Below are 15,799 nucleotides of genomic sequence, written 5' to 3' on the forward strand. Positions count from 1 at the left end.
TTTTTTGTATCAAAGGTGCTACAAATTCATTGTTTTTGTAATGTAAAAATAAGTCACAGAATCACAGAAGAGGTTGGGTTGGAAGGGACCACAGTGGATCATCTGGTCCAACCTCCCTGCTGAAGCAGGGTTACCTAGGGCACATGGCACGGGATTGTGTCCAGATAGTTCTTGAGTATCTCCAGTGAAGGAAATTCCACAACCTCTCTGGGCAATCTGTTCCAATGCACACTCAATGCTCAGTGAAGTTCTTCCTCATGCTCAGGTGGAACTTCCTGTGCATCAATTTCTGCCCATTGTCCCTTGTCCCACTGCTTGGACAAACATCCTAGCCTCTCTCCAGTTATGTCTACAAATTTAAACTGCAGTCATTCAGAACTCTGCTACAGGTGCTTCAAGAAGTTACTTCAAGGTCTTCAGGTTAGGGCTGTCCTGGCAGACACACGTCAGAGTGCAAGTTACCATCAATTGTTATGACAAATCAAGATTATTCCACAAACTTGGAGACATAACTGTCTACATGTAAACACAAAGACAGATGTTAAACTGCTCATCTTAATACAAAGACACACATATTACAGCAAGTTTAAAAAAACGTATTTACTACAGATATTATGCAGAATTTATATGCTGTTTGTGAAAGTAAGGATCCATTTGACTTCAGTCACATGGATTTTAAAATGTTTTTTATTCTATTTTTTCATAATCTGTTTCAATGTTAATATAAAAATATTTACTGCTGTAACCAAAGCCAACCCAGTCTCAAGTGTATCAGCTGACATAAAAGCTGTTGAACATTACTACATCTCCAGTGACAGAGAATTTTCATTTATGCAACATAAGAAAGCAGATTTCACTGGCTTTCTGCTTTCTTATTGAAATAAAGGAGAAACACCAGAGATATAGTTCAGTGACACTTCCTGCAAAGTAAAGATTATTTCCAAAAAAGTATTTTGGAACATCTTGAACATCTCATGAAAATAAACAGGTAATTTATGACATATTAGTCATGATAAATCTTCTCTTATTTTGTATGCTTTCTTAATTTCACACAGTAATTCGGTCAAGTTTATCTTTGCCTAGTTAAAATAACTAAAACAAGGGAAAATCCCAAACCCTCAGCCAACCCCTTTTCCATGTCTCCTCTCCCTAAAATCCCTTAGTCTCATACTATAAACCTAATTTGGCCATTACACTTCAGTACAGATGATTTTTTCTGTGTGGCACATACCTAAGATTAATAAAACCTTCAAAAAGAACCAAGAGTCCTTTCCACTACTTTTAATTGCATAAGTAGTACTTTACCCTGTTGTTGAACCAAATGATGTGAGATGGGCTACAAGTAAAATTCTACTGATCTATTCATCATAAATAAAGAATTATCTTTACAGTACAGACAAGTACAAGTACAGTTTGAAGGTTCCTCAAGCTTTCCCAGATTTGAGTCATACTCATTATTTAAAAGCAACCGAGAAACTTTGTCCATCTGACTTTAACACTCAGCTGCTTCTTCCAAGTTCTGTTACCTGTGTGGGTCAGTTTACAAAGAATATAGTTTTAAAAAATCCCGTCAGTCAACCCTTATTTCTGTATAATTCTTCTGTTGAACTACATTAAAAAACTGTGTTCTGCAAGTCCGCACAAACATCACTTTGGTATGAAGTGAGTGTCCCAATGCCAAAAAATTTATGGCATAACCAGGTAAGGAGAGCCTTGTCTTACCTTTTGTTCATGTTTAGCTTGTGCTATGTCATTAGTTTTCTTTTTCAGTTTGGAAAGAATGGTATTTAGTTCATTTGCTATCCCCTGGATTTTCTGATCAAACTCTTGATTCAATGTTTTGATTTGCTGAGTTTCTCTCTCTTTGGCTTGAATCTGTCAACAATAAGAATTAAATTCAATAAACAGAAATCAGTCCTCCTTAAAGGAAATTAACTTTTATTTAACTTTAATTCAAAGGATGAGGGTAATAAAACTATTCTGTGTTTCCACAGTTTGGCCACAGCAGGATACTAAATTATAAAGCCTGAAGGAGGGCTGTGGATCTGGCACTTATCTACTGCACTTTACCTGATCCTGCACAGTTACAAGGGCCAGTCCAACTTCTGCTAAATGAAGAGAGAGTTCAGAAGGCAAAATGGTATAAAGCCCCAAGTATTTATTCTGTTGTTGTTCAGCCAGTTTTTCAACAGCTTGGCGATGAGTAGTAGCTTCACCAAAGAGAGACTAAGGATAGAAAAAACAGTATTGTTAAGAACAGTGAAAATACATCTTAAATATCTTCTAAATAAAATATCACAGTCCATCATGTACCATATGCTTCATGAATTTGCCGAGTGGGTTACTAAAAAGCTCATTAATATTGTCTAATTTGAATTTGTGGTGGTTTATGAAACTATTAACATTCACTAGGAGATTAAAATGAAGATAAGAATTGTGATTACCTGCAGCTCCTGAAGTTGAATGTCCACTTCTGCATCAGGGCTTAATAAATATTCTTTTGTTTCCTGGATCCAGGACTTCACAATATTAATCTCTGCTTCCACCTCCTCACGCTCCTTCAGCTCCTGTTTCACCATCTTCATGCTTTTTTTAACTTTCTGCTGCATACTTCAGAAAGAAAGAAACAATAACTATTTGTGAAGAATTAAGCAATGTCTAAAAACACTGCTTTGTCAAAAAATACTGAACAATAAATATAGTGCTTGAGAGTATCATATCCAGAGAAATAAATTTAAATAAATTAAAATTTCCATGTCCATTCCTTGATTTTATGTGTTTGGACATCAAGCATGCAATTATTTTGGAAAAATGCAAATATATACAGAGATCCCTAAATCTGAGCCCATCACCACAGACTGCTGTGATTGCCAGTAGAGGAAACAGGCAATTGCAGGGCATGAATTAGGATTATTCATTGTCATTCCAAAAGAAACTTCTAAAATAGGTCAGAAAAAATATCTTACACTTGTTTCTTTCTGTACGCTAATTAAAGAGCGAGACTTAACCTGCTCTGATATCTAGAATGCAAAATAACATGAGATAAATTCCACTCCTATTGATGGGATTTGCATTGGCAGAATACTTAGGATTAGTTGTGGATCAAGCATCTGAACATGGACTATTTCCACACTTCTACGAAGACAGAATCTCTGCACTTTGCTCAAGAACTTGGATCTCCTGCTAAAAATGACACCTCTGTGAAAGTTCTACTGGACTACTTGCAGCTCTTATACATGTGACATGGATCTTTGACATTCCCATATTTCATTTATGTTTGCATAACCTTGCATAGATGAATCATGTCTTATTTACATGAGGAGGAGGTCATCACCAGACCCTGTATCTTAGAAACCAATTTTAAGTAAGTGAAAAATGGAATTTAAAAGGTATTACATCTACACATTTTCTGCAGGGATTGCTATTCTACTATAATTATTCATACACACACAAAATGAACTTTGCAGAGGCTTGGTGCAGGGTTTACAGTTTAGTCATTTTTAATTTCTCTTTGCCTTTCCACCATGGAGATCCACTTAATGGTATCTTAGCACAGTTATGAGCTATGTGTATAAAAATTTAACATAAAACTTCCTGTTTTCTACATGACAGGGAGATGTTTTAGATTTAGATAAACATCTGCACAGCCTCAAGGTGAAAAGTTATGTTTTGTTTGTATATGCTCTACATTCCCCTGGAAATGTCACACAGGACCTACTTTTGGTACCTAAATGCTTTAGACAAGGGAAACAAAGTGATAAACTAATCAAAAGAGCATACAAAAAGATAAATTATCACTGTTAATCTGAGAAGCAATGGAAGTGTTTAAAATTAGTTATAACTTTAATGCAGTTTATGCAGCTTTTATGTAAGTATTATGCAAGGCAAGAAATACATACCCTAAAAGGCATACTCTTTCTGATAGAAATAAAAATATTGGCAAAAAGGTATTTAAAAATTAATTTTAAGTAATTTTAAATTAAAACTGATGCTTATTTAAAAAATAATAACTAATATTTATTTAGGTATGTTAATTGTTAATGATATAAAACACATAAGCTCTTAATAATGAATTGCAAGGTACCATTTTTCTGGAGAATCTTTTAAAATATTTCCTTACTTGTGGCATCGATCTTGCATTGCTTTGATTTCTTGCATAACTGGTAGTTCCCTCTGAGATGGAGGCTTTACCTCCACATCCTGGAACATGCTAACAGCATGCTGCTTGAGCAGGCCCAAAGATGACAGCTGTTGGTCCACCTCCAGCAGGAAACTGCTGTGGTAATCCAGGAGTTCCAGGAGCTCTGTCCTGGATGCCTTTTCCACTGAGCTTTCTGGCAAGCGACCTTGTAGCTGATCTATAGCTATGGTGGCTTTCTGAATCTATGGAAAGAGATGCAGTCTTGTCAATAATAGTCTTGTCAATAGTAAAATTACAAAAGAAGCTGGTACAACTGACACCAAAAGGTGCTACACCCAGTGCTGTACATTTAGATTCTATAAAACTGTTGTGCTTCAGGGCTCGTGCTCTACTGTGCCAGATCCCTTGCTCTTCACAGGGAATTAGGACTTGTTAAAGGATTTTTTTTTGTCCAGTTATGGTGTTTTATAATCGTTAGGTATTTATTATATTTATTGCCACAGGATCTAGGAACTAGAGCTCTACCCTGGGACACACCCATGTTTGGCACAAGTCATGCATTGAATAAAATTATTATCCTCATTCCTAGAGAACCTGCTATCTGGGCATAAATAATTGACAATGACAGATAAAAGGAGTCAACTAGGGAAAAAAAGAGACATATGATCAATGAGCAATGACAGGAACTATAGTCACTGGTTACACTTAAAAGGAGCAAATTCATATTCTTCAGGGAGAAGAAAGAAGAAAAAAGAAAGAGAGAAGAAAGAGAAACAAGAGAGAAGAAAGAGAGAAAAAAAGAGAAGAAAGAGAAGACTTATGTACAAGGGGAGGATTTACCAAGACTAGAATCTACCTTATCATTAAAACCCTTCCATTCCTCCACTGCATCTTCCAAAATTTTCTCTTGTTCCTGGGCTACGTTCCGGAGCCGTGTCCAGCGCTGCCAAACTGTTGTCATGGATCTACTTATAGATGCCTTACTGGCATCATTGCTGACTTTTTCCAGCTGCAAAGCCTTTTCCTCTAGGGCTGTGATCTTCTCATGGAAAGAATTGACTATGGACACGAGAGTCTGAAAAAGTAAAAATAAGCACTGTTTTCCTTTTCCACAAGACAACTCAATAGTATCCAACATAGGTAGGTGAACCACCCCCATCCACTGCAGATGAGGAGGAGGTGCTGTATTTTGAGTGAGGTGGCTAGGTCTCATTTTATTTTTTATATGCAATAAATTAGCTACAGCTGCTTGGTCTAAAATGTAGGCTTCTGGAAGCAGCAGCAATCTGGTGCAATCAGCTTTCTCTTCCTTGATAGCCCCACAAAGGGGATGAAAATGAGCAATCAGGGTCCTTTCATAGCAAAGACTGACTTGTAAACAGTCTAAAAACAAATGAAGCAGTTCAGGTGTTTAAGTGAACATTTATGTCCTGTTTATATTTAACAACATTTTAAATGCCCAAGGATTTGAGGACACTCTCATAAACCTGTCAGACATGACATTACTCTTGGGGAAGATTCTTGATTTCACAAGACACAGCTGGCAGCATTTTTGGTGTCACTGACTGTCTGTATTAAGGCAACTGAATAGTACCCTAAAGAAAAGAAAGTAAGCTTTTTTAAGCTATATTTCTTGCTTTTAGACTGAACAAGGGTTAATATTAAACTCCAGCTGTTCCTGTCCTAGTAAAACTGTTCCATGATTGAAAGTAGATGGATGTTTCTATTGATGTGAGTTGCTTGAAGGGTATGTAATTTTGGGGCTTACAGACCCATGGCTCTTTTAGGAACCTTCTGACTCTCTGCATTTCTCTATAGTCATAGGCACATAGAGAGAAAACAAGCTGAAAAAGTATCACCCAACAAATAAAATGTGTGTTTTCCACAACTCTAAACATATTTTGGTGCTTTATGACTCAGTTCAATGCTACAGGTCAAGATCTAAAAACTCAAATATTCATTTTCACTTGAAAGAGAAGGATTTTCACTTGAAAGAGAAGGATTTCATGCAATTATCAGTAGTACCTTACCTTATGTGTTAACAATTTCTCTTCTGCTTCATGAGAAGAAGCAGCTTTAGCTACTGAGAATTCAGATAACTTTTTCTCAGCGTCATTCATCACTTCAATCACCTTCTGCCTTGATGTCTGGTACTCCTGCCACTCAGAAGCACACCTTAAACAAATACAATTCCAGAAAGAACAACACTTAATTCTATATAAAAACATTTGAAAATGACAAATATTATTGCACCTAGTTTTCAATGCAACTGCTTAGTTTTGCTGTTACACAGTATTTTCCAAGAAAAAGGAAGATTTTTGGGAAACAGCACACATAGAAGCAAATGCTCCTAATTTTCAGCTACACCTCACAGAAAACCCAGCTAGGCACTTAATAGCCCTTATATGACTTTTCCTCAGAGACTGTCCGTGTTGTAGTTTAAACCTACCCAAACATATGGAATTCAGAACATTCAGGAATAATAAGAAACATAGTTATGCTTGTTAAAAAGGTATTTCCTTTTAGCTCAAAATGTCTGCTTCAATATATCTTGTGTCAGGTGAAATACAGAACACTTACTCCCTACTCTTCTCCATGCTGTTACAAGCCTAATATAATTCTACCAGAGCTTTCTTAAGTAGTCAATCAAGGGTAGAAAAGAAAGCAAAATCCAAGGGCTCTGAATCTCCAAATTCAATTTTTCTCTAAAATAGCATAAATATTTAAAAACTTCAATTAATGTTCTGATGCTTTCTTTCATTACCAACAGGCGATCTTACAATGAAGAAAGAGAAGAAAAAATAAAAAAAAAGGAAACAACATACCTTTGTAACTGCTCTTGCTGAGTTTTGGCTTCTTGCTCTGTTCCTTTGGCCTTTTCCTCCAATGCAGCTACATTCTGCACCAACTGTTCACTTGCTGTGGCTTGTAGAAAGGGCTCTATCTCAGACACAAGGCCTTGCAACTCTTTCAAATGATCATTAAACTGACTTTCTGTGCTGAAAAATTCAACATGGTTCCTTAGATTCTCCTCAGAGTTCTCAACATCTAGACCATTTCTTGCTAACTGTAGAAATTCCTGAGCATCTTCCAGCCAGTCATTTGCAATCTGCATCACTTGGTAGTACCTTTGGCAGAGGCTATATGCTTTATTCAAAGTAGCCTGCAATAAAAGGGAGAGTCACAAACATAAAATCACAGTACCCTGTGTAATTTTAAAATCCCAGACAATAGGATTACTAAAATGAGTCTTTTTGTGATGATTGTAAAGATCAAGCCACAGAGCCATCTTTTACAACTTTGTGATTGAGAAACTAATGATCTAATGATAAAATAATGGGTGGACTAACCTGTCTCACATGTATAGCTTCTTGAACTTCACCATCCAGTTCTGCCAGCTCAGCAAGAGTATTTTCCAGGTCAGCAGGTATCAGCTCCTTTGCTTTCATATAGCGCTCTTTCTCTTTATTGCTCAGTGCATTCATTATTCTGAGGCTTGACTGCACTTCTTCCTGATGAATCTGAACCTTTCGGATTTCTTCTTGGATGTTTTGCAGTTTGAGGTCCAAACTTACTGTTCCATTAAGTTCTGTTTTCACCCACCTCAACCAGTCGAGTGAGCGGCAGATTTCTGTCTTGAAGTCAATGCTCTGCACAAGTCTGCTCTCACACTCCATCACCGTGTCAACAATGGCAGAATGCAAAGACTTCAGGTGCTCTTGCCAAGCCTGAACTTGGTGATTTGTTCTCTCATATGCAGATGAGTCAACCTGAGCAGAAAGGGTTTCTAGATGTTCAGCTATTCGCTTCAGAAGACTTCCTGAGTCTTGCAAGCTGCCCACCAGAGAATTGTATATTTTCAACTTTTCTTCTATTGGGAGAGTTTCTTCATTCACCTTAACCTGCTCCTTTTTCACGGTCTCTAGCTGTGCCTCAAACTGCATACACATCTTCTCATGCTCCTGGCATGCTTCTATTGTGTCTTCCAACAGGTTGATTTTCTGTTCTATTTGCCTCTTCAACTTGTGATATAGAGTGGCAAGTTTTAACATCTCATCTGGCTGCCAGGGCTGGCCAGTACTTCGAAAAGCCTCCTTCTTCTGGTTCAGTTCATCCACTGCTGCAGCAAGGCTCATGGCTTCACCTAAGAGATCTCTGTAGGTCTGCTGGACTGATGCAGCTTCTTTGGCTGAAACAGCAGCTGGAGCTTTGTCCATGTTAATAAACTGGTCTTCTAGCTCAGTCAGAGCTTTACTTGTCAACTCAATCAAAGAGGCATACTCTTTCCTGGCATAAATTGCTTCCTGAACCTTATATAACTTTTCTTTTGCCAGAGCAGTGACAATATTGAATTGCTGAGGGAGGCTATTAAGTTTTTCATCTAGATAAGAATGATCCACTTCATTAAGTGATGGTAGGACTTCTTGGCCATCTCTTTGCAGTGCAAGTAGCAGATTTTCATATTCTGGAGATTGCTCAAGAATCTGTTGATATTTTGCCAACTGGCTGTATAACTCAGTGTCAGAATTCATTACATTGACTTCTGGGAATGTGACAATATCAGCTTGTTTTAGCCAATGGCAAGCTTTATCTAAATCTTCTTTGAAATATTTCCTGGAAACAATATTTTTCTCCAGTTCTAACAATCTCTGGTTACACTTTTGTAAAACAGTGTCATATACATTCTGTAGTTCTTGCAGTTTACCTAACACCTCACTCTTCTCCTGATTTGTTGCTTCTTTCATTAAATCCCTTCCTTGAGCCCACAACCCTGTGACCTCATTTTGATAGGCCTTCAGACTAGCTTGGGTATTCTTACAAGTCCTGATCTGTTTATTCACATCTTCTGGCAACAGACAAATATGTTCTGGAAACATCACCTTCTTCTCATGCTGGTGAATTTGGTTTGTAGCCTGAAAGACTGCCATGAGAAACTGGGTCTTTTCAGACAGTGCTTTATTCAGGTGTTTTCTCCTCTGGCCAACCAGATCACTGAGACAAGCCACATGGTGCTGTGCATCTGACACTGTTTTCTGCAGTTCTTGCCTTTCATTGAGCCCTAGGTTGGTCATCACCCTGTCAGCATCCTTCACAAGCATCTTCAGAACGAGCTGTTTGGCTTCAAGCTCACTGCAAATGGTAAGATGATCCATGAGAAGACTCTGAGCCATATCTGGAGGAGGGCTCTGTTTAAGAGCCTCTGAGACACTAGGTTGCTGCTCCTCTGCCCATTCCATTAGTTCCTGAAATCTGGAATGTACCAAGCTGAGCTCCTCTAAGGTTGAAACAGAAACCTGAATTTTTCGTTTGACAAGGTCCTCCAGCTGAGTCCAGCGTTGTTCAAAATGACTGAATTGCTCCTTTACTAATTCTTTGTCATCAAGATTCAAATGTTCTATCATCTTCTGCTTCTGATCTTTCAAATCTTCCAGAGCAAATCTCCTTTCCTGTAGTGCAATTGCTAGTTTTTGCAAAGCTTCGAGATGCACATTTGTACTTTCAGCATCAGATCTGTCATCAAAAAGGACATGACAAAAATTAATTATTAGATCCTATTTTGGCACAGGCTTTTAAGGGAGGTCAGGATTAATTATAAACCCACTATGTACTGAAATCAATGTCAAATAAAGATCCACAGTTTTCAGATTCACTTAAAGGTAGCAGCCTTAAACACTAATTCAAAAATTTTACAAATTTATTAGATTTATTAGTTTCTCTTTCATCTGCTCTATGCTCATCAGGCTGACCATACATATTTACATGAATACAGATCATCCTGATTATATTGCACATATGAACAACACCAGGCATTGAGGCTGAAGTGAATCATGTTCCATGACAGTGACAGGAGCAGCAATACACTCACAATTTTAAGCACAGCTGTGTGCTTGTCCAATGCAAAGCAGCTGTCAAAATTTAGGAGTAGTTACTAAGCTTTAATATAATAGTCTAATAGATATAACACAACATCATAATGAAATTGAACCAGTGAATGAACCATGAATTCATGAACCACTACAAATGAAAGAATAAAACAAAATAGTCAACACTCTTAAAATATCAGGAAATGCTAAATCTTGAGATGGGATCAATCAGTACTTGCCTTAAAGAAAAACACTGAAGATCTAGCCTGTCAAACTCTCTTTATCTCAACAGAAATGGTTAATTGCCTGATAATTAATAAGGAAGGTGTGCTTTTAATTAAGTATGCAAAAAAGGATTTTTAGTGGATGCCACTTAGAGACACTCTGTAAGCAGCTCTTTCAGCATATATGCACAGTTTTCTTTGTGAATGTGACTCCTTTTTTACCTAGCCAGGTTGTCCCACTCTTTCGTGAGCTTTTCCAGGAAAACTTCAACCACATTCATGCGATCATGGTAATCCCTTGTCCTCTGCAGATCCTCCTCCCTCTGCATGAGCAAATTATGTGCCTGAAGGCAGAGGTCTAGCCACTGGTTGCTCAGTTCTCCTATTTCCTTGTGTTCAGGTGATTCCTGTCCTTGGGTTAGTTTGTTCATTTTCTCAGTCACAGAGGTGAGAGCTGACTGCTTAGACTGCAACTTCTGACTGAACTCCTGAAAAAGATACAAATAAAACCCAGTATAATAACACACATTCAAAATTATAAAAAGGAATTTAAATAAAAGCTCTGAAATAAATAAATTGCATATGGACTAATGCTCTGCAGATGTGAATTGGAAGAAGTGATTTCACCCCTCTCCAAACCCTCCTCCCCATCTTCTCACATGAAGACAAGTTGGTAATAGATGCTAAAGCAAACCAGAGGCGTTTCCAAGTGCCAGTGATAAACAGAATTCATGATTGAGTCACATCTTGTTGTCCAGGCTTCTGAACTAGCACAGCTCCACTGTACACTAAAACATGCAAGGTAGTCTTGAATCTCACAAGAATAATTCATTTTACCAGTACTATTACTAGCTTTTCTTTTTCCTTTTCCATTTGAGACTAAAAATAGGAAGCAGAGTCCATGAGTCAGTGAGCCTCCATATCTGTATTCTGTATTGTTCCTACTTCTGTAACAGCAACCATTACCACTGTCATTACTGAAACAAAACCATGGATTACCTAGGTATGATTGCTGTCTGAGCTAATAGCTAGTAACTAAAAGAGTTCATCTGCATACACATCCTACCAAATAAGAAGTCAGAGAGATCCCAAAAGGAAGAATATGCAATATACTGACAACTAAAACTAACCAAATATTTTTAGCCCTTATACACTAAGGTGAATAGAATCTTTTCCTAAATTCTAGTTCCAGTAATATAACTAAACAAGCATATACAGCTCTGCCCCATTCCTCTTCATGACAGCTTCAAACAGAGCTAGGCATCTTCCTGTACCAGGGCAAATTATCAGAAAAAACACCCCTTGTGTCACATCTAACAGTAGAGAGGGTGTCTCCCTTTCATTATAATCCAAAGTGACTGACTGAAAGAGTGAAGAAATAGAGACTCTCTCTTCTTCCTGGACTCTAATGATAGCTGGTATAACAGCTTTCTGTTCAGATTGTGCTGAGGCATCTTCAAAGGCTTTGACTTTGTTCCAAAGTGTGAATAGAACAGACATGGAGAGGAAGTGCTGTTTACTTTTCACCTAACTCTTGGCACATCAGAAAAAGAATACAAGCAAAGTCTAGATCAAACCCACATATTTAGTAACTTATTAAAGAAGTTATCTTTTTGTCAAATTACTGGTTATGATGTGTACAGAATGGTCATAAAATGCCTCCCTTCTGGAATGAAGGAGAGAAGATATGAAGGCATTTGTCTCATTAATTAAATTGTGTTTCTGTCATACCCCTTCTTAGAGTTCAGCAACATCAAATAGTTTCATTAACTAATTTTGAAATACTTCTAAGCTATTTAGAAGTATAGAAATCAAAGAATTCAGCAAGCACAATTTGCAAATCTTATCTTCAGGTCCACTGTGATCAGCATTTAGTCTACTCTAAAAGCAAAGGCAAATCAGATCAGTAGGCTGAAAGTTGTCTTTTATTAAAAAAAAACAAAGCCAGAAAAATACTTAAGTACAGTTTTCTGCTCTCTGAATCACCCTGCAGCATCAACAAAGAAACAGTCTTTCCTCTATCTGCTCTTGCTTAGAACATATTAGCCATTGTATGCAATATGTGCATATAATATAAATCATAAAATAGTATCAGGCACAGCATGAACTTCTTCCTTACGTTCTTTTCTTAACCCAAAGCCTCCTTACCTTAACCTGGAGTACCATATTCTGGGCAATATTTATCTCCAACTCTGCCCGTCTCCTTTTTAAATTCTGCAGTTGTTGATCCGCATCCTGGAAATATATCCAGAGCTCAGCCTTCAACTGTTTGATCTCTTCCCAGCCTTGAGACAAATACTGTGAGTGCATTATCTGTTGCTCAATCTAGAAGAAAAGAAATGAAAAGGAGTAGGAATGCTTTAATGCATCTATTTTTGGAGAATGGAGGATGAACACCATTCTTCCTCTGAGCACAATACTGTACTAAAGCAATTTCTGCACCAGATTCTGAAGGGGCTAATATTATCCACAGAAAATCTTAACCTTCAAAAGTCACAAAAACTGTACCTATCAAAATTTTTTTCTGGGTGGAAACAACAACAACAACAAAAGAAATTAATTATTCACCCTTGAGAGAAGCAAGTAAGTTCATGAGTGTTTGTATTTCAGAGTTCTCTGTCTTCTGTTAAAGCTTAAATTAATTGCATAATTTTAAGTCTACTGCATGCCAAGAATATTATTAGAGTGCACCCTACATAAAAGTTTCAATTAAACACTTGCATTAGATTTGCTTAGCCTGGTTATTTTGCCTACATATCTTTTCTAAAATGCCAATAAGAAGAATGCTTACCAGATCTGAGCCCATCAATCCTCTTAGACCAATAGTGACACAGCTGCTTTTGCTCTAAATACAGCAGTTGGGTGCCCTGAAGATTTAGACACTCAACCAGCTTAGTATATCTCAGCACTATACCATCTGTGATTTTTAAGAACATTTCACTGCTTTGTATGTCAAAGGAGAATCTTATTCTGATGTTTGGGATGTTCTGCAGCTATTCAGTTCTTGGACTGCCATATTTTTATGGGTTATTTGGATTTGTACAATTCCCTTCTCTGGTATGGAATACTCTCACTGTATGTATTAGATTTTTACTCTTGTTAGACATAGTTTCAAAACTGGTTGTGTGTCTGTGTAAGAGAGACTAAATTTTTCATGTTTTTGATAAAAGGAATGCTCATAATTCTTCTTTTCCAATAATTTAAGTTTGTAGCTCTATTTTAAATTTTAAAACCTAAAATTGAGGAACATGTCTACAGATTAATATGCTGAAATAGATGCACTTGGATTAATGAACTGAATCATCAAATTTTTTATTTTTATGATAATTATATTAGTTATTTATTAATATGGGCCAATATGAATATCAGCCTATTGCTGAATAAATAATAACATTAAATATACCTCAGATTTAATAAAATACAGAAAAGATTAGACTGAATTTTGTTTTTTGGAAACATAACTTGAATAATGTTTTCTTGTGTTCTTCACAGAATGTTATTTCTGTGGTTTTAGACCAACATCTTGTAACATTGCATAAGTACCTTTAGCAACTTCTTAGTTGCGAGTCTTTTTATTAGTACCAGGATGGAAATGTATTGATTTAATAATTTAAAAAAAGGCAGAAAGAGAAAACAGAAAACTAACTATCTCTAAAGAAATACTTCAGACGAAAGTAAGATGACATTTCTTTAAACCATTACCCAATATGACCTTTTTAAAAGGGAACAGATCAAGGCAGTTAAAGCTCTAAATAGGATTAAAAGTGGGTTGTTGTGGCTATCTTGTACCGTTTGTTTTGTTTGTTGAATATCTGCTGCTGTACTCTTCACTGTGGCATCTGACAGATCACACATGGAGCACAGAAGATCCAAGTATGTATTGGCCTGCTCCTGCAGAGCTCGGAAATGTTTAACCTGGGGGAAGACAACTCAAAAATAAACCCTGAGAATGTGGAAATAAGGTCTTGTTTTATTACAAGCACACATTTTAGTATTTTTACTTTGCCTTCTTATTTTTTCTGTCAAATTAAATGTAGAAATACATCCTCTTTCTTAAGTAAGGTTGCTATATTATAATTATGAAAAGGAATAATCCTTAAAAACATGATTATTATCCAATCACCAAAGCACTTAAAGACATATGAATTAGCTAGTTTATTTATTGAGACACACAGTCTCAATAAGGTGACAGATTTTCCCAATGTGGATAGAAACCAGAGCTTTATGGAGTTATCAACGTGTCCTGTACAGCTATAACATTTTCCACTGTCTGACAGATCATGAGAAATTCAGCTTAGTGACACTTAGGTGCTGGTCTCACTGTGACACACCCTGTTTCCCCTGCCCCTGTAGATCAGCCATCTCTAGTATTGCAAGGTCTCTATTAAGTGACACAGCTCTGAACTCCAGTGTTTTTAGCACCATACCAGTTTAATTTAAAACCAAGTTACAAATCCAATGAACAACACCTTGTCACTAAGAATAATCAAGAATATATAAAAGAATAAATATATAAAAGAATAAATATATAAAAGAATTCTTAATGGTCAATACTATGCCCTTAGACTGAAAAATTGTTTTAATTGCCTGATAATGGACTCTCTGTCCATGGTAGTGTGAAAACAGCTCTCATAAGGAACATAGTAGACAGGTGGGCAATTGGACAAGCAGAAGGACACAACTCCTCTGCTAAACACATCCATGGAGTATCTGAGCAGATTTATCCAACTAGCCAACATTTTTCAGGTAACCTCTTTCTGCTCTCAAAGCAGAGCTAACAAAAACCCTCTGATTTTTCACCTACAGTTATTTTGCATTCCAGGTATTCTTTTTGGGATTGGGAATGAACATCAAGGCTATACAGCTTTCTGAGAAGGCTAGAAAATATCTAATTTCCAGCAATTTCAATCTCTTACCTGAACTCACCTTGTTAAGAATAACTCAGCTTTTCAAAGTGCTAAACTTTTACCTTTTTAACTGCATCTGCCAGGCTGAAAGCTGTCCAAGTAGTTGGCTTCAGCTCTGACTGCACTGTAGACAGCCAAGTCTGGCACTGCTGAAGAGTATCCTGATGATTAACATGCTTCTGGAGCTCATGTTCCAAAGTCTGGTACACCTAAACAAAACATTTTGTAAGTTTATCACATTCTCAAATACCACAATTGTTTCTCTTTTCCTACCTTGAAAACTGCTGATAAAACAGAATTATTGAGACTTCGATTATTTTAGCCCTTGTACATAAAAGTACTAAGGACTGAAAGCTCCTTAAACTCTCACTGCACCCTGCTAACATGTGAAAAAGATGGACAATATTTGATGCACAGCTTCTGAAAAGAAAAAATAGAGATGCAAATGAAAAGCATGCTCTCTTTTTTCTGTATCCAACATTTTTGCATTGATTTTGTATAAAATTATGTTCAGTTTGCTTTTGGGCTGTCTTGTTCAGTTTTTTTAAAATTTTGTTTGGGTTTTTTTTTGACTGCTGTCTTGATCTCATAATGGGTTTAACATAAAGACCCAGATGGCCCTTCTTAACTGCATATTCTGGTTTTAATCAGAGACAGTATTTC

The 15,799-nt window shown here is 36.8% G+C and overlaps 1 protein-coding gene across 1 annotated transcript in view; it reads right to left on the reverse strand.

Annotated features, from left to right (window-relative positions):
• SYNE1 (spectrin repeat containing nuclear envelope protein 1) overlaps positions 1 to 15,799 on the reverse strand; it is a 283,485-nt gene that overhangs the window by 105,840 nt on the left and 161,846 nt on the right. The window contains exons 73-84 of the mRNA XM_079330874.1: positions 15,199 to 15,345; positions 14,019 to 14,144; positions 12,378 to 12,554; positions 10,452 to 10,717; positions 7,492 to 9,652; positions 6,967 to 7,304; positions 6,172 to 6,316; positions 4,998 to 5,216; positions 4,121 to 4,383; positions 2,445 to 2,610; positions 2,071 to 2,226; positions 1,723 to 1,875 (exon numbers count right to left, since the gene is read on the reverse strand). Coding sequence (XP_079187000.1) covers positions 1,723 to 1,875; positions 2,071 to 2,226; positions 2,445 to 2,610; positions 4,121 to 4,383; positions 4,998 to 5,216; positions 6,172 to 6,316; positions 6,967 to 7,304; positions 7,492 to 9,652; positions 10,452 to 10,717; positions 12,378 to 12,554; positions 14,019 to 14,144; positions 15,199 to 15,345 — 4,317 coding nt within the window. The remainder of the gene's footprint in view (positions 1 to 1,722; positions 1,876 to 2,070; positions 2,227 to 2,444; positions 2,611 to 4,120; positions 4,384 to 4,997; positions 5,217 to 6,171; positions 6,317 to 6,966; positions 7,305 to 7,491; positions 9,653 to 10,451; positions 10,718 to 12,377; positions 12,555 to 14,018; positions 14,145 to 15,198; positions 15,346 to 15,799) is intronic.

This window comes from Erithacus rubecula (assembly GCF_903797595.1).
Source record: "Erithacus rubecula genome assembly, chromosome: 2".
Lineage (NCBI taxonomy): Eukaryota > Metazoa > Chordata > Aves > Passeriformes > Muscicapidae > Erithacus > Erithacus rubecula.